Raw genomic sequence first — 17,710 nt, 5'->3', positions numbered from 1 at the left:
CTACGAGGAGTGGAGATAGCTACATAAGCGCTATAGGCAACAAGAATGTAACTAAAATTTCATTTCTTATATTACTAAGCACACATTTTCATGGTTAAATTACCTAGATTTCCGTTTTACGATATGAATCTACCAATCTAAAGCCGCTAAATCCTCAACGGAAAATATTTCAATTTCCACATGGACATTTGGCTTTTGTTTACGATTGATAATTTGACAATTGTTCTGAAATTTATGAAGAACTCATGAGATATGGAAGATAAGTCATTAAAAGATCAGCCAGTAGAAAACGCAGGTATTTATATGTTATTTTTTATTAAAAAAATTATATCATTAATACAGCATGTTTGAGTTTCATTACAGATGTCAACCAAGATGAGTTAATTCTTCAACAACAAAGACGTATAGAAAAGGAGGTTAATATTCTTCTTCAAGCATAAAAATAAATCCTATGAAATGTTTAAAGAGTTAATAATGAAAAATTTACAAATTAAAGTGTAAAAATTGATCGTTTAATATTTTATATCACATGACATTTTGATATGGATATTTATACATATTTCTGGCTATAATTTTATTATATTTCAGATATCTGAATCTATAGCTTTAGTCGGTGAAAAGGAACCATTGAAGAGTTTAGAACAGGAATATACAGAAGATGAAGTGTACTTGTCGAAAGCAAAAGCTTTGGGACAAAAATATTCTTACATTAGAAGAACAAGGCCTGATGGCAATTGTTTCTTTAGAGCCTTTAGTTATGCTTACCTTGAAAAATTAATTGGGGATAAAAATGAATATAATAAGTTCAGAGAACTTGCTTTAAAAAGCAAAGAGAATCTTGTGGCATTAGGTTTTCCCCAATTTACCGTTGAAGATTTCCATGACACGGTACAATTAATATTTGATATCATTTAAATGAATTGTGACGAAATGATTTATTTGTAACCTGTTAGTTACAAAATAACAATTTTTTTTATTTTGATTATAGTTTATGGAAGTGATCGACAAAGTAGGTGGAGACACAGAGTCTAGTTATATTGAACTACATAAGCTTTTCAATGAGCAAGGTTATTCTGATTATGTTGTTGTATACCTTAGATTAATTACATCTGGTCAGTTACAAAGAGAAGGAGATTTTTACCAACATTTTATAGAAGGAGAACGAACCATAACAGAATTTTGTCATCAGGTTAACATTTCATCTATTATCATTAATTTTATAATACAGAAAGATACGTCATGTTTTTATTTTCCTAACGTTTATGTTACAGGAAGTAGAACCAATGTATAAAGAATCTGACCATATTCATATTATAGCAATGAGCACTGCTTTAGGTACTGGTGTTCGAGTTCGTTATATGGATCGTGGTGCTGGAACAGAAGTAACTGCACATGACTTTCCTGAAGGTGCTACACCAGCAGTTCACTTACTTTATCGTCCTGGTCATTACGATATACTTTACCCTTGATAAAATTAAGTCTAAAGTCATTTTTTAAGTTGTTCTTAAGAAATATACTTTGTTTAATGATTTTTCCAATCCACTTGAAAGAATAAAAACATGAAACTATTTTTACTGTGAACTATTTTTATGATTTGATTTGGTTTAAATGAATAATTATTGCCATTCAATAGCGGATTATGAATGTGTCAGTACATAAATTACTTTAAATAAACAACATATAAATAATTTAAAACTATATATAAGACATTAAAATATTAAAAAACAAGTTATTAGATATTATTTACAAAATTATTAAATTTAAAATTGCTAATGAGGATCATGACAAATTTTTAGCGTTGCATTGCTCGAACTTGTTCCGTAACTTCCTCCAATAACACAGAATTTCTATCTATTGACTCCATTTGATATTCTAAATGGGTTACAATAAGCGCAAGTTTTTTTAAGTTTGTTTCTGCCACCTCTAGTCCATGTTCTTGCTGTGCGAAACTTTTTGCAGCATGCATTAGAATCTGAAAAAAATAAGGAATTATATTAAATATAATTTCTTCATTACAAAAAATTTATTTTAAAAAAAGAATATAAATGATAACATTACTTCACTGCTTTTTGAACCTCTTTGGATCTGTCTTGCAAGCGACGCGATGTTATTGACATTAACTTGAACTCTATCTGCTAATCGCATTTTTGAATCAACAAATAAACTGCGTGCACTTGTACTCGATGCTGAAGCCATTCCGTATTGTTTTTCATTAATTCTGGGATAAATTTTGATGTTAATGATATTCAATGGTGTTAATTCTATTTATGCAAAACAGAATTATACAATTTCTTATGGCAAAATTATTCTATAATTCGTAGAAGTTACCCAAAGTATAAATATATTCAAACAAAATTCTGATTTTTTAAAATTATGTTTATCAATATAATTTTTATTGAATGTATGACGCATAAATATATACGAATATTATAAATTAATTTTTGTCCTTTACATTTAACAAATATTGTACATAGCGTACTGTTACGTGTATAAAAAGTACTTGCGAATAGAGTATTGTTTTTTCTATTTGTTTAAATTAAAATTGTTAGAAGATAAACACACTTATTATGTATGTACGAAATATCACGTTCGTATGGTTATGTGATGCACTTTATATTGCACTGATGTATGATGATATATATATATATATATCAGTGAGTAATGTCAGTGAGTGAAAAGCTGCGGTTCAGTAAGGTATTGAATTTTTTTAGCCACGCTGTAAAAAAGTTGATATACAAATATTAATATTATTATAATGTAATAGATATGTAGAAAAAATTTGGAAAATCGAAATATTTTGTGAAATTTATTTCATTTTCATTATTCTCAGGTTCATCGACTATTGTATAAAACTAATTATATATTGTTAGGTTATGTTTAAAAATCTCATATTTACAAAGAAAAGATTAGAATCTTTGGAAAACGAGGTACTTGAAAATTATTCTTGCGTCATTACATTCATATAAAAATATTAATTTTCATTGAGGCAATATTTTTTATTAGAAAATACTCTTTTTTTTTTTTTTTTTTTTAAATTATATTCTACAGACAGATTGATGATTTTAAAGAATCCGGAAGCATGTCTAGCGATACAAAGATTGATTCAGACACAGAAATTGTAGATTATAAATATAATAAAGCAAAGAATTGTGATGATATCTCATACCTAGCACGTAAAATAAGAGAAAAGGAAGCATTTTCTCAGGAGGATTTAAAGGTAATATTTTTTTTTACACAACTCATTTATTTTATAAAAATGTGTTATTTATATTATAAATTTGCTGGTATTAATATTCCTATTGATTTAGCAATTACGTAATTTAAAAGTAAAACTAATACATGAAGTTCCACCGCAACATCAAGTTGAAATACGTTCGGGAACTCATGTACCTTCTCGTGAAGAATTGGAACAGTTTATGGCATTAGCACCATTAAAAAAAGGTTCCTTTTCACCAGATGAGGATGATAAAATTGTTCATAATTGGAAACAATTTTGCAAGGTAAGAAAGGATATAAAAATGCTGATCAAATATACCATTATAAATTGCATGCAAAAATCTGTATGAATTGTTTAATTTATCATACAATTTTTACGATATAACAGTTACACAATTGGAATAAACATAAATATAGAGCGTTTTTAAGTCTGAGAGATAGCGATGGCAAGAAGTATACTTGTAAGAAGAAAGAAACAAAAAAATTTGCACAATTTTTAGCAAATGGCTTACCAAATCGCACATTGTATAGTGTATACCATAGATTTAGAATTTTATATAGTTCTTATTTAAATAGAAGGTAATAATTTTTTTTTATCAAAGTCATCAACATACCCAGTATTAATTTGGTAATGTAAAATAAATTATATAGCAAAAATATTTCTCTACAGGTATACACAAGAAGAGGATGTTATGATATTAAATCATATTGATCACAATCCATTCCTCGATGAAAAACGAAAGTTTGTTGATTTAGCAAAGGTTTTAAATAGAAGTAGAGCTTCTGTTTGGCGACGTTACCGATTGTTAAAAAGAAATAAAAAGTCAAAGATAAAAAATTGAATCTGTTTGATAAAATAGTAATGATTTAATATGTCTAATTTTTGGAACTAAAATAAACTCTTATCAAATAATATCACGTATTGAATATTTTCGAAGATATAAATAAATAGTATTTTAACAACACTTTTGTGAAAAAAGTGTATCTGTTTTTTATTTGTAGTATCAAATATTTTGTTTCAAATAATATACATTGTATATACTTTTGAATCTAACAATCACAATTAGATGTATCTGTTTCTTTAACAGATTGATTTATTTCATTAAGTCTAATTTTTTAAAAGTATTTTTTATAGAAAAACAATACTATATATTTTAAAATGAATATGTTCTACTCTCTGATAAACCATTAACGAATTAGAATACTAATAAAAGATAAAGAGAAATTAAATATACTTTTTTCTTTCAAACAGCCTATTTTACCATCATCATTAATATTATACAATTTTATTTACACAATGTTTTTTAGATATTAGTAGAAAGAATTCATTTGAAATATATATGTATATATATATGATTATTAATTATAAGTTTTGTAAATTTGTAAATGAAGATATTTACTTTACAATTAATTACAAAGAAATGAATTATGTTGAATTATGCCATGTGAAATATTGTATGCATTATAAAATTTTAGTTGTATAGAAAATGCAAAACATCTTTCTATTCCAGTTTTCAATATTATTTTTACGATGAAATCGTATTTATAAAAAGCAATTAAAAGTTCTGTTTTATTGTTATAGATAAGGTTCTTTCAATGAAATTTATAACGTTTAGCAAAGATTATGGTTTTTCTATATATTATACAAAAAATTTTGCTTTACTAAATTTGTTTTCTTCTTCGTAGTTTTAAAAATATTTAAAGTTCTTGTATATAGATTCGTTCACTTATTTCGAATACTGAAACTATATAGAAGGCTAGAATTAAAGGAATATTTATATTCAATGTGAAAACCATATTACACACAAAATAATAATTCTTAACATTTAAAATATTTACAATTTTTTAGGCATCTAAAGTTCAGATGAATAATAATCAGTCTCTTCCCTAACATGTGTATTTGCAGAAATTAAAATAATGTTACTAATTTATGTAGAAAATTCATAAAATGTTCCCTGCCATGCTGTTTTTCTTGTAATAGATCAAATTAGTGCTTTGTGAATTGTCAAGTTTATATGGACAATTTTTTAGGAATATATGTATAATTTATATTATACAAATATACAGAAATAAATTTGTATAATATTGTTATTGATCAAACATATTAGATTATGTACTTTCTATAACGAAGCACTAGTTCCAGCATCTTTAATACATGATGCAAATATTTAAACAAATGTTTTTATTATAAAAAAGAGCTGCCTAAATATTTACAGTAAAGAGTATTCTCGATAATACATTATTTTTTCATGAAAAGGATAATATTAGTGTTATTCCCATCATGGGAACACTTATGGAGTCATGAATTTATTCTCACATAAATATTTAAGTAAAATAAGTGTATTTCATATCACCGATTTTACTCTTTAGAACATCTGCCCTATCACAGTAAGTGATCTCACTGCAGATTGCACATTATTTACATGAATATGATGTGCAACAGCATGATGATGTTCATCTACGACCATTTCACCATACTGGACACGACAACGTTTCTGATGTGCAAATAAACTGCCACTATGACTATATGCAGCGCCACAGGTTTTACAAACATAAGGTTTTTCACCAGAATGAGTATAAGTATGTTCTTTCAGAGTACTAAGTCGCTTGAAAGCTTTGCCACACGTTTTGCAGAGATAATTTGCTTCACCTGTATGCCGTGTTAAATGTCTCCTAAATGCTGAACTCACAGCAAATGCTGCACTACAAACATGACATACAAAAGGTTTGTCCCCTGTATGAATACGAATATGATTTGCCAAACTAGTAGTTGTTGTAAATCCACTATTACATGTTTTGCATACATGTGGTTTCACTCCTGTATGAGTTCTCATATGATACGTAAGCGATGAATTACTTGGATATACTTTGCTACAAATATGACATAGGTATTCTCGTGGCACTTTTTCCTTGGGTTTATGTGTCCTTTGATGAAGAACAAGACGAGCTTGACTAGCACAAACTTTTCTACATATTTCACAAGTTACTGGTTCAGCTTTAGGCTTATGCATGGACACATGACGCCTAAGGCCTTTCTTAGTAGCCATAATTTTATCGCAATGTTGGCACTTGTATTCACCAGATCCATCTTCTTCACTATCTTCTTTCTTAACAGTTTCATTTTCTGGTAAAGTATTTGTTGTATCATTTGGAAAAGCATCATCATCTGAATCAAATAGTTTGTTATCATCTACTAAATTATCTAACAATCCATGCCCATGTTTTTCAGCATGTTTTTTTAATGTGTCTGGCCTGAAAAACCACTTTTTACATACTGTGCAAGAATATTTTTTATCCCCATGTACAAGAGCATGTCTTTTTAAATTTTTTAAGGAAGAACAATACTGATTACAGATTTCACATTTATATAATTCAGGAGCATTCTCAAATTCATCTGGTTCATTTACTGTACCACTTTCATCTTCAGTGTCATCTTCACACTTTGGTTCTTTTTTTGAATCACCGTCGTCTTTTCGCTCATCGGTATTTATTTGTTTAATCATATCATTTACTTTCTCTGTATGAGACTTCAGATGGCGTACAAGACTCTGAGACTTAGAAAAACAGGCATGACATAATTGGCAAGCATGAGGTTTAGATGCATGTATCTTTTTATGTTTTTCCATATTTTCTTGTTTATAAAACAGTTTTAAACAAATATTACATTTGTGCTTCTTTTCATGGACAAGAGAATGTTTTTTTAAGCCTTTCTGTGTTGCGTAACGCTTTAAACAAATTTTGCACTTGAATTTCAATTCTTCTGAATCTTGACTGTCGCTACTTGGATCATAATAATTATCATCTCCTTCATCTTCGCTGTAAGATTTGTTAGGCATTGATTTCGTTTTCCTTGTTGACGTACGTTTCTGTGGAAGTGTCTCCTTTTCAATCCCTGTATCATCGGACACGCGTTCATTTGAAAACTGTTCTTCTTCTTGTTGTTGTTTAGAATTTTTTTCCGATTCTTTAGTAATACTATGCTCCTCTTGAGGCTTATTATCTACATCCATTGTTTCATAAATATCGCATGTATCTACTTGGGAAGCAGATTCAATGGATGAATTTTGATTAATATTGCTTTCTGTAGTAGAACATTGTTCTTTACCAATCTCTTTGGGACCTTCAAATCCGATAGAACACATAAAGATTTTTTCATCTTGTATGTCGATTTCGGTAGTAGTTAGACTAGGTGTATTTGAAGTATAAGTATTGTTAGTATTATTGAAGTCTTGAGAATTTGATACTATTTGCATTTCTTCTTTTATAAAAGAATTGTCTTGCACATTTGTTGTCTTTTTTGGTAGATCAATGCATGGAGAAAAATCTGTTTGCGTACACGAATCCTGTAAAAATATAAAATATTTTTTTTTGGGATTAAATGTAAGATATATATAAAAATTACATTATATATTTCGTTTACCATGACATTGCATTTTTCAGGTTTATTATAATACATTCTCAGTCTAGCATTGGAATGTTGGCATTGTTGTCTAAACTCATGAGCAACACTTGCTTTATAAACACAAACATCGCAGATTAAAGATGGCAATCCATCTTGCTCGTGAATATCAATTGAACCACATACTTGTATTTTTTGTGGAAGATCTGAGAAATCATCTACCTCTTGATCGGTACAGAAAATAGGTGATAAATTGCTACTTTCTGTTAGACAGATTCTACATACTCTGTCCATATTAAGAGGTAAATTGAAATAACCCGAATTCATTGTCTTGCAGATATTTTGAATACTGATTAATCCAAAATTGTCTGTAAATATTATAAAACATGCTAATGCTTATTGCCATTATATCACAAATAAATATTTTTTTGAGTTAACAAAATTTCTCAATATTATATACAATAAAGCTTGTATTGGAATTTTAATCATTTTAAAAATCATCACATTATTTTAAATTGAAAGCAGATTATACAAAATCAATAAGATCAGAAAATCACAGTAAACTTGATCTTTTTATATATATACAATGTATCATTTGACAAAATGGACAAATACAATTAGTTTATAATCATACAGTTGTATAACCAAAAATATACATAAATATAAGTTAGAAACGCAAAATAATATTTGCCGGGATTTTAATTTAGGAAAAGCATTTTTGAAAAAGAGTTGAAAGAATTAATGTGCAAAAACGAAAGGTTCTCAACCTTTGGATCCGTGATGCGTCGTTCGAACATGCCACGACGTTGAGTCCAATGCCTTCGGCAGTGATGCCCAGACGAAAGGAAAAGTAACACCTTGAAAACTCGAATGATACTTTTTGTTCCTCTTTTTTTTTCGCGATCTCTTTTGATATTAATACATAGTGTACGTGGATTTTCTCAAAGCGTATTAAAACACAGAATGTCTTGTTTCATTCTAAAATCTTTCTTCTCTCTTACGTTTTACTCGTAGCAATACTCGGATACTTATTTACCCTTTGTTTAATGGCTTCTATCTACATATATGCCGCGAAACATTCGACCAATTAAGTTGAGAGCAATCTGAAAGGAAAGGTCTGAATAAAATATGGCTTATCGGGTATGGACAACGGAATGAAACTTCACTCATATACATTGCGTTCAACCGAATCGATGTATATTCTCTAGGGATACACGAATGGCGTTCGAATATCTTTTAATCGGTCTTTTTTATTAAAAGAAAAAAGAAAATTTTATATATATGTATATGTGTGTGTGTGTGTGTATGTATGATGCGTGTACGTATATGATGTACGTACGTATGATGTATGTATGTATGTATGTATGTATATATATATATATATTACTTGATTTTTTTATTGTTACACATACATACATCACGGAAATTATCAGCAGACAATTTTATTTATCTCTACAAGCACTCTCGCAAATAACAAAAGTATTGTTTAATAGATATGTGTAGAATTAAACGTATATCCACTTCGAGATAACTACGATGATAACCAATGTGTTTTAGTTGGTATTATTTATCTCGAATCGAAACTCGAAAATTTAGTGACTTAAAGATGGCTCCGAAAAGTATCCAATGAAATTCAAAGTTATCGACCAATCTACGTTTAAGATGACTGTAATAACACAGTTCGATACATCGAAAAAGTGATGTTTCTTCGCATTCAAATTTATAGGTCTTCAAGTTGGCTCGAGATTTGTTCCTGATAAGAAAGGAGAGAGAAAGAGAGAGAGAGAGAGAGGGAGAGAGAGAAAGAGAAAAAGAGAGAACAGACAGAGAGAGTGAGAGAGAGAGAGAGAGAGAGAGAGAGAGAGAGAGAGAGAGACAAAAAAAATTCTTATACTTCTCCATGAATATATATATCCCATGTATGATCTTATTTTTTCGTGAAATCTCAAGCGACCTTTCGATCCTCGTTCTATAGATCAATTCAATCGGAAGAAAAAAAAAAAAAAGAAAGAAAGAAAAAATAAGATACTCAATTTTGATGGAGAGACGAAATATTGTATTTATCTATAGCAATTCGCAAATAATAATTATTTTTATCGTCGTAATAAGAACGTTGATTATTGCTGTTAATTTGCCTACTAGAATTATCTTTGGGGAAAGTGTTTGTAATTAGATTACCATTTGACTATTAGATAAGTCACTAAGAGATCGAATATTAATCAATCATAAATTCATGCGCATACTTATTAATTACTAGTTTACTCCACGCGTTTAACTGGGATCTAGTTCGAAAAAAAAAAGAAAGATTCAATATATGCACTCTTATAGAATTGCAGACTTCTTGAATAAACACCGGGTATGTCATCTATTTCTTAATAACTCTTAGGTACATATGATCGGTATGATCTTTTAGTAGTCTTCGTATCCATCTACCTGTCAAATAAAAATGTAAATGAAAAAGAAAGAGTGTGTGAAGTTTAAAGACTTTTAACATACGGTAATGCAATCGATGCAATTTATCCGATTAACTCGGAACATTAGGCAAAGGTAGAAACCTTTCAAGTGATTGAGAGAGTTCTAGTATCTATCGGTTAAATACAGTTATGGCTCTCCGTAAAGTAAAAGGAAATTTCGAACGAATGTTCGACAAGAATTTGACGGATTTAGTGCGTGGCATTAGAAATAACAAAGAGAACGAGGTAAATTTTTTCTATATTTAAAAAATATTCTTTTCCTTTCTTTTTTTTTTTTTTTTTATTATAACAACAAGAAAGAGACACGTAACTTAACCTAACTTTGTAAAGTATTCTTTTACTTAAAATACTTTATTTAGATTACAATCGTATGTTATTGTAATAGGCAAAATACATTGCACAATGTATAGAAGAAATCAAACAAGAATTACGTCAGGATAATATTGCAGTAAAGGCGAATGCAGTTGCTAAGTTAACATATGTAAGTGGGAGTTTCATATGCTAATTTTAACTATCGTTTTATCTCTAACAAGATAATTATGTTATTTTCTATCCAAATCTATAGTACATTTTACTAATACTATTTACATTTCTATAGTTGCAAATGCTAGGCTATGATATTAGTTGGGCTGGATTTAATATAATTGAGGTCATGTCATCTGCCAAATTTACTTATAAACGTATAGGATATTTAGCAGGTAGTCAAAGCTTTCATGCAGATACAGAGGTATGATTTCTATTAACCTTGTGACGTATAAGTAACTTGGGATATATGATTTGTCTTCATATAAGAATAATTTATAAATTTGATAATTGCAGCTTTTGATGTTGACCACAAATATGATACGCAAAGACTTAAATAGTCAAAATCAATATGATGCTGGATTGGCTCTTAGTGGTTTATCTTGCTTTATAAGTCCAGATCTGGCACGAGATTTAGTTAATGACATAATGACTTTGTTGACATCTACAAAGCCATATTTACGCAAGAAAGCAGTTCTAATGATGTACAAAGTGTTCTTGCGATTTCCAGAAGCTTTAAGGCCTGCTTTTCCTAGATTGAAAGAAAAACTTGAAGATCCAGACAGTGGTGTACAATCTGCAGCTGTCAATGTAGTTTGTGAGTTAGCAAGAAAGAATCCAAAAAATTATTTAAGTTTGGCACCTGTTTTTTTCAAATTAATGACAACATCGACTAACAATTGGATGCTCATAAAAATTATCAAATTGGTAAGTCTATTTTGTAATATTACATCGATCGACCAATTAAACACAGAAAGATTAAGTATTGATACAAAAACATAAGAACTGTTATCAATCAATGAATGCATATATACATATATCATTTTTAAATTTGAGCCTAGTAATGTTGATCTTATTTCACATGCTCAGTTCTCCACTATAACACTGATTGAGCCGAAAATGGGTCGGCGACTTACTCAACCACTAATTGACCTGATTTCAAGGTTTTTTACTAGTTGATTATTTTGATATAAAAAAAGCATTGATAATTTAGATCAAATAGTAGTAGTAAAAATATGGTAGAAGTATACAAGTATTTTCATTATTCATTTTACTCTATGTTGTCTATAAATGATTTATAGAATGTTACATATATATATATATATATATATATATATATATATATATATATATATATACACATATATTGTTTGTCATTTCATATCATTTAGACTGCAACTCAAAATTATATTTACAGTTTGGCGCATTGACACCTCTAGAACCTAGGCTTGGCAAAAAGCTAATAGAACCCCTTACCAATTTGATACACAGGTATTTAACGTGTTTATATTGATATTTCCCCCATATATTTCAACAATTGTAGATTTAATCATAGCAAGTAAAATAGTTCTATGTGTTATATAAATGTGTACATGTTTGCCTCAGTTACTTTATAGCTGGTATTAAGAAGGATTATTAAAATAAGTTATTAATAAGTTTTTAATATCATTAATAAAATTATCTTTATTTTTTTTAGTACATCTGCTATGTCTTTGCTGTATGAGTGCATCAACACTGTAATAGCTGTATTAATTTCTATATCATCTGGTATGCCAAATCATTCAGATTCAATACAGTTGTGTGTGCAGAAATTAAGAATATTAATAGAGGATTCTGATCAAAATTTAAAGTACTTGGGCTTGCTAGCAATGTCAAAAATATTAAGGACACATCCTAAAAGTGTACAAGCTCATAAAGATCTTATTATGCAATGTCTTGATGACAAAGATGAAAGTATAAGATTGCGTGCCTTGGATTTATTATATGGAATGGTATCAAAAAAGAATTTAATGGAAATAGTTAAAAAATTAATGGTGCACATGGACAAAGCTGAAGGCACTACATACAGAGATGAATTACTTTCAAAGATCATACAAATCTGTTCTCAAAATAATTACCAATTTATAACATATTTTGAATGGTATATTGATAATATTATATTTTATGATAATGATAAAAGAAGACATATATATGTAATGTTTTAGTACAAATATAAGTTTATATTTAATAATTATATATAAGCTGTGTATTTATAGGTACATATCTGTATTGGTGGAACTTACACGAATGGAAGGCACCAAGCATGGACCATTAGTAGCTACTCAACTACTTGATGTAGCGATCCGGGTACAAGCTATACGTAAATATGCAGTTCACCAATGTGCCTTACTGCTTGAAAATTCATATCTTTTAACTGGTCAACCACGAGCTACTATGTCTGAAGTTTTATATGCAGCTGCTTGGATATGTGGAGAATTTTCTAGGTAATAAATTAAATATTTAACATAATTATTTTCATTAAATGATATGTAACAATTTAAATGAAAATTTGTAATATCAATAGTGAACTAGAAGATCCTTTAGCAACATTACAATCTATGTTGCGATCGCAAGCATCCAGTTTGCCAGGACATATTCAAGCGGTTTATGTGCATAATATTTTAAAACTTGCTGCAGCAATATTATATAAAGCAGAGAAAGAAGGTGACAATGAAACGATGGAACAAGTAAGTTATACTGTGATTCATTTATATGAATTATTATTATCCCATTCTTTTTCGTTACATATAAAATCATTTTATACTATTGAATTATTACATCTAAATTTAAACAATAATATTATCAATATATTTATACTCCTTTTTTTATTTCACAGATTTTTGCATTGAAAGATAAAATAGCAGCATTTGTGTGTAGTGGCGACTTAGAGGTTCAAGAAAGATCTAGTTCCGCATTGGTTTTATTTGAATGCTTGAAAGAAAATCCTGGCATGGCCGAAGAGTTAATGGAAGCTTTTGAAGGTGAACTTAATCCAGTTGCTCCTAAAGCTCAAAGAAAGGTAAAAATAATATATTATTTATTTTTGTTTAAAAACAATACTTTATAGATATTTGTTTAAAATAATTAATTTTTTAATATATATTTAGGTACCTATACCTGATGATTTAGATCTAGATTCATGGATCAATGATCCACCTTCGGAAAGTTCTGATTCCGAAGATATGGACATGAACGAAATTTTTGTGAAATCAGAGAAATCTAATAATTCTTTCATGAAACGAGAAACGAACGAACCTACGGTAGAAGAACTTCAGAAGAGGAGAGAGGCTAGAAAATTGGAACAGCAAAATAATCCTCATTATTTGAAAGGATCATTTAAAAATTCCACATCATATCATAATTCAACAAATTTTTATGAAGACTTTGAAAACATTCCAGTTACTGAATTAGATATACCAGTGTCTCTAAAAATATCGAATTATTCTAATTCTAGTAAATATCACAATATGAGTGTGGATAATAATTACAAGAGACATAAAAAACATGGCAAGAAAAAGAAATCAAAAAAAAGTAAACATCTTTTTTTTTTTCTGTACATTAACGTCACGTAACTGTGTGTTTTATTAATTATTGTAAACTTCGATTAATATGCATTACGTTATTATGCAGTTTTATTTTATTATATTAATTTCACATTATTTTATTTTATTATTTTCTTTCTTCTTTTTTGCTAGATAAACAATCTGCATCAGAAGATGAACGAGAAGAAGATTATCCTACACAAGTTATAAATACAGGTATCGGTGAACTTCCACCAGGGGCTGAAATAAGTGATAGCGATGATTATGATATGATCGATGCAAATGATCCTCATCGAGCTTTAAATATTGATTTAGATATGCCTTTGCGAGAAGACGAAAGATTACCGGTTTTGGAACACAGAGTAGTAGAGAATAGTCCAAATCAGAAAGTTACAGAGGCAAAGACAATAAAAAAAGATAAGGTAAATATTTTTCTCTTCTTTGTTATATAATGTTATAATTAATTAGATATGATGTGTGTAAGAGAAAAAAATATATATATATCTTATTTATATTGATAGGGTCATAGGAAAACAAAAAGAAAGAGTAAATGTGTTCAAGAAAAACAGGCTGATAATCAAATAAGTATAACTGATATGTGGTTAGAAGATAATACTGAAGAAGCAGGTTCTTCCTCTATGCAAGATTACGCAGAAGTGAATAGTAAAAAAACTGTAGATATGCGAAAAGATACGAAGCGAAAAAAATCCAAGAGTCAGGAAAGACATAAAAAAATAAAAGAAGACGATACCAAACATAAAAAATCAAAAAAATCAAAAAGTAAGAAAGAGAAGAAGTCGTCAGATTACGAAGAAACAGCTGGTATATCTACGCCCTCCAAAGAAATATTGCCAGAATTAAGGAATGATTTAGTTATTACTGAAAATAGTTTGAATTCTATTCAACCATTGATCGCGTATGAAGAATTATCTAAGAATAAAACTATTTCTATGATGTATGAATTAAAGCAAATTGCAGATGACACTAGTAAAATAATTGTATCAATACTCATTACCAACATAGATCAAAAGCTTGTAAAAGAAATAAGGTTCGATATTACGGACACGTCAACCTTGAAACTAATGAAAGATGTGAGTTTTTTTTTTCTTATGATAATAGATTATTCGTAGTCTTTTGTTTAATCGAAATTTTCTTTTTCTTTTTTTATTTTTTTATTTTTACAGAACGGCGATGGATACGGAATGAAACTGCCATTCCAATTACCTCCACAATCCAGTAAAGAAACTCAATTTACCATATTAATATCCGACGTAACGTTCGCTCAAAAATTGAGGGGGACATTGACGTATATGCTTGAAAATGTGGAAGGAACGATGCAAGAAAAACTTGACTTCACTATAAATTTATCATGTAGTAAATTTATGGTTGGACATTTGTCTCATAAAGATATATTAACGGAGTTGCTTAAAAGCGGTCAACTAGTGTCTAGAATTAAAAAAGAAATTGTCCCATCTCAGGAATTTAATGCAGTCTTAAACACTGTCTGTTGTAAATGCAATCTCACACTCGTGGAACAAATAAACGATACTGCATCTTTATATGGTCATTCGTTGAAAGGACATCATGTGTGCCTTTTATTAAAATATAATGTAAGCCTAATAGAATAATAAACGATAGATACGTTGTTTATTATTTCGATCAGATGTTACGCCTAATGTTTGTTTCTATGTTTTAGAAATCGACAGGTAATTTGTTGATCGAAGGTAAAGGTGACAATAACTCTCTCCTGTCAGGAATTGCGGAAGAGATATCAAGGCTTCTGACATAAGAGAAAGTGTACCTACGTTTTAAAAAATCTAATGATTCCTATCATTCATTACAGTCGTATTCAACAAACCTTTACATTCAGCGAAGAAATATTTTCCAGGATCTGTTATGTATGAGATAATGATTATAGGAAACTCGCCTGCTAACTCATTAATCATTACATATTTTTAGATGGAGTTCTTATCTAAGCACTGTATAATTTAGATCATAAAATTTGTTAAATATACATACATATATAAGAGTTATACATATGTATACATATATACATGGATAAATACATACAATATACATGTATATGTGGGCTATCAGGATTCTAAAAAAAAGGAAAAAAAAAAAAAGAAAATGAAAAAAAAAAAAGAAAAACATTTATTCTCAAATTAAAAAGACATCGATACAAAAAGTAGGGAATAATTGAAATAAATTTATATTATTTCGGAGTCGCCTACTTTTTGTGCTGCTGCCTCGTTTGATAGTGTAAATTTATTTTAAAAATTCAAAAAAGAAAAAGGAAAAAAATTTGGTATCTTGTAAAAACTATAAGATATCATCTCTATCGTCTATATTGTCATGTTGCATCTCACTTATGAGAATGTGTATAAATATAATAATATTATTTAGTGGCGATAATTATACCTTTTCTGCATGCGATATTACGTTTATAATAATATTATAATATTAATATTTTCATATACATCTAAATCACATCTTAAACAATTTATATAAAATGTAAGTGAAAAGAAAAATAATGTATATAGCTTGCCTGTAATCTATGCTTACAAAGATTATTTTATTGGCCGGAAATCTTTCTAAATTTGATTTAATATAATAACGAAATATCTCTTATTAATCATCCTTTAACATAGAATCATATTGCATGATACAAAAGATTTAATAACATTTTAGTACTTTATCCAAAGAAAGGTGAGATCCTTCCAGAATAAAATTACCGCTGCACTCGCGTTTTCTCTTTGCATTTACGTATCGTATGCTTAATAACTGTGATTTTATTTTTCCGTGATTTCATTTAAAATGAAATCACGTCTCATTGTGGACGTTGTAAAAAAAGTAACTAAATCATTAGAACAACATCGAAAAATAACAAAAATTAAATATAATTATGTTTGTAACGTCTCCCCTTCCGAAAACTAATTACATGTGCAATTATTCAATATATTTTCAAGATTCCTTACTCTTCCTCTCTTTCTCTCTCTCTCTTTCTTTCTCTCTATGTATATGCATGCAATAAGAATATCGAGAGAAAAAAAGAAACGAAAAAAAAACAGTAATGAAATAATCAACGATCGAATGCTTATATATATATATATATATATATATATATATATATATATATATATATATTTCAATGAAAATAATGATCATATAAAAAATTTAATTAACTGAGAAGGTAGAAATGATTAAAAAACTAGAATAGAATAACAGTTCAAATATTAAAAAAAAAAAAAAAGAAAAAAAAGAAAGAAAAAAAAAGAAAAATTGCCAAAACGAATCATGCACAAATTCTATCAAATCTTTCTGCCTGAAGCCGTATGTTTAATTACGTATTATTTTTCATTTGGTAGTACATATTGAAAATTATCACGTTGAATGTACGGATTATTTTACGTACAAACAACTTAATAATACTCTTTGCTTTGCGTTGATTGTCTTGAAGATAATAGATTACGATTAAAAAAAAACTACACTTGTTAGATATTTTTTTATAACTTTGTTTGTTTCATTTTGCACTTCAAACTTGTCTATCTAATTGTGTATTTAACATAAAAGATTGTTATCCAAGACTGAAGGAAAAGAAGTATAATAAAAGTATGATTTGATCACTTCGATTTAAAAAAAAAAAAAAAACAAAAAAAAAACTGCTTGAAATTTTTATTATTTTTATATGACGATTCATATACTTTATATATATGTGTGTGTGTGTGTGTGTGTAT

The 17,710-nt window shown here is 28.5% G+C and overlaps 5 protein-coding genes across 10 annotated transcripts; 3 read left to right on the top strand and 2 right to left on the bottom strand.

The window, feature by feature from the left end:
- Positions 1 to 68: 68 nt before the first annotated feature.
- On the top strand, positions 69 to 1,581 carry LOC122637875 (ubiquitin thioesterase otubain-like). The gene is made up of 5 exons (XM_043830368.1): positions 69 to 295; positions 364 to 416; positions 589 to 888; positions 989 to 1,189; positions 1,272 to 1,581. Exons 1-5 carry the CDS (start codon positions 253 to 255, stop codon positions 1,467 to 1,469), a joined length of 795 nt encoding a protein of 264 aa, XP_043686303.1. The 5' UTR covers positions 69 to 252; the 3' UTR covers positions 1,470 to 1,581.
- Positions 1,186 to 2,672, bottom strand: LOC122637889 (BLOC-1-related complex subunit 7). 4 transcript variants are annotated; one of them, XM_043830404.1, is made up of 3 exons: positions 2,563 to 2,672; positions 2,059 to 2,218; positions 1,186 to 1,972 (listed from the first exon to the last, which is right to left on the bottom strand). In XM_043830404.1, exons 2-3 carry the CDS (start codon positions 2,194 to 2,196, stop codon positions 1,793 to 1,795), a joined length of 318 nt encoding a protein of 105 aa, XP_043686339.1. In that variant the 5' UTR covers positions 2,197 to 2,218; positions 2,563 to 2,672; the 3' UTR covers positions 1,186 to 1,792. The 4 variants fall into 4 exon arrangements, with proteins under 4 accessions (XP_043686339.1, XP_043686348.1, XP_043686355.1 ...); XM_043830413.1 differs by lacking the exon at positions 2,563 to 2,672 and adding an exon at positions 2,453 to 2,471; XM_043830420.1 differs by lacking the exon at positions 2,563 to 2,672 and adding an exon at positions 2,329 to 2,357.
- Positions 2,672 to 4,129, top strand: LOC122637881. The gene is made up of 5 exons (XM_043830380.1): positions 2,672 to 2,694; positions 3,049 to 3,217; positions 3,309 to 3,500; positions 3,605 to 3,795; positions 3,887 to 4,129. Exons 2-5 carry the CDS (start codon positions 3,080 to 3,082, stop codon positions 4,056 to 4,058), a joined length of 693 nt encoding a protein of 230 aa, XP_043686315.1. The 5' UTR covers positions 2,672 to 2,694; positions 3,049 to 3,079; the 3' UTR covers positions 4,059 to 4,129.
- A 1,064-nt stretch (positions 4,130 to 5,193) lies between these two features.
- On the bottom strand, positions 5,194 to 9,178 carry LOC122628948 (zinc finger protein 708-like). 3 transcript variants are annotated; one of them, XM_043811862.1, is made up of 4 exons: positions 9,032 to 9,178; positions 8,383 to 8,718; positions 7,637 to 7,983; positions 5,194 to 7,559 (listed from the first exon to the last, which is right to left on the bottom strand). In XM_043811862.1, exons 3-4 carry the CDS (start codon positions 7,940 to 7,942, stop codon positions 5,583 to 5,585), a joined length of 2,283 nt encoding a protein of 760 aa, XP_043667797.1. In that variant the 5' UTR covers positions 7,943 to 7,983; positions 8,383 to 8,718; positions 9,032 to 9,178; the 3' UTR covers positions 5,194 to 5,582. The 3 variants fall into 3 exon arrangements, with proteins under 3 accessions (XP_043667797.1, XP_043667807.1, XP_043667815.1); XM_043811872.1 differs by having other exon boundaries at positions 9,028 to 9,143; XM_043811880.1 differs by lacking the exon at positions 7,637 to 7,983.
- Positions 9,179 to 9,616: 438 nt separating this feature from the next.
- Positions 9,617 to 16,932, top strand: LOC122627743 (AP-3 complex subunit delta-1). The gene is made up of 14 exons (XM_043809187.1): positions 9,617 to 10,314; positions 10,475 to 10,570; positions 10,688 to 10,816; positions 10,909 to 11,319; positions 11,810 to 11,883; positions 12,089 to 12,532; positions 12,648 to 12,875; positions 12,956 to 13,118; positions 13,268 to 13,450; positions 13,539 to 13,962; positions 14,127 to 14,395; positions 14,495 to 15,064; positions 15,158 to 15,583; positions 15,670 to 16,932. The coding sequence occupies exons 1-14, from the start codon at positions 10,219 to 10,221 to the stop codon at positions 15,760 to 15,762; spliced, it is 3,606 nt and encodes a 1,201-aa protein (XP_043665122.1). The 5' UTR covers positions 9,617 to 10,218; the 3' UTR covers positions 15,763 to 16,932.
- The last annotated feature ends 778 nt before the right edge of the window (positions 16,933 to 17,710 follow it).

Source organism: Vespula pensylvanica, chromosome 1, assembly GCF_014466175.1.
Source record: "Vespula pensylvanica isolate Volc-1 chromosome 1, ASM1446617v1, whole genome shotgun sequence".
In the NCBI taxonomy this organism is placed as follows: Eukaryota; Metazoa; Arthropoda; class Insecta; order Hymenoptera; family Vespidae; genus Vespula; species Vespula pensylvanica.
Note: the sequence above shows the minus strand (reverse complement) of the source record. Positions and strands in the feature narration are given on the sequence as shown.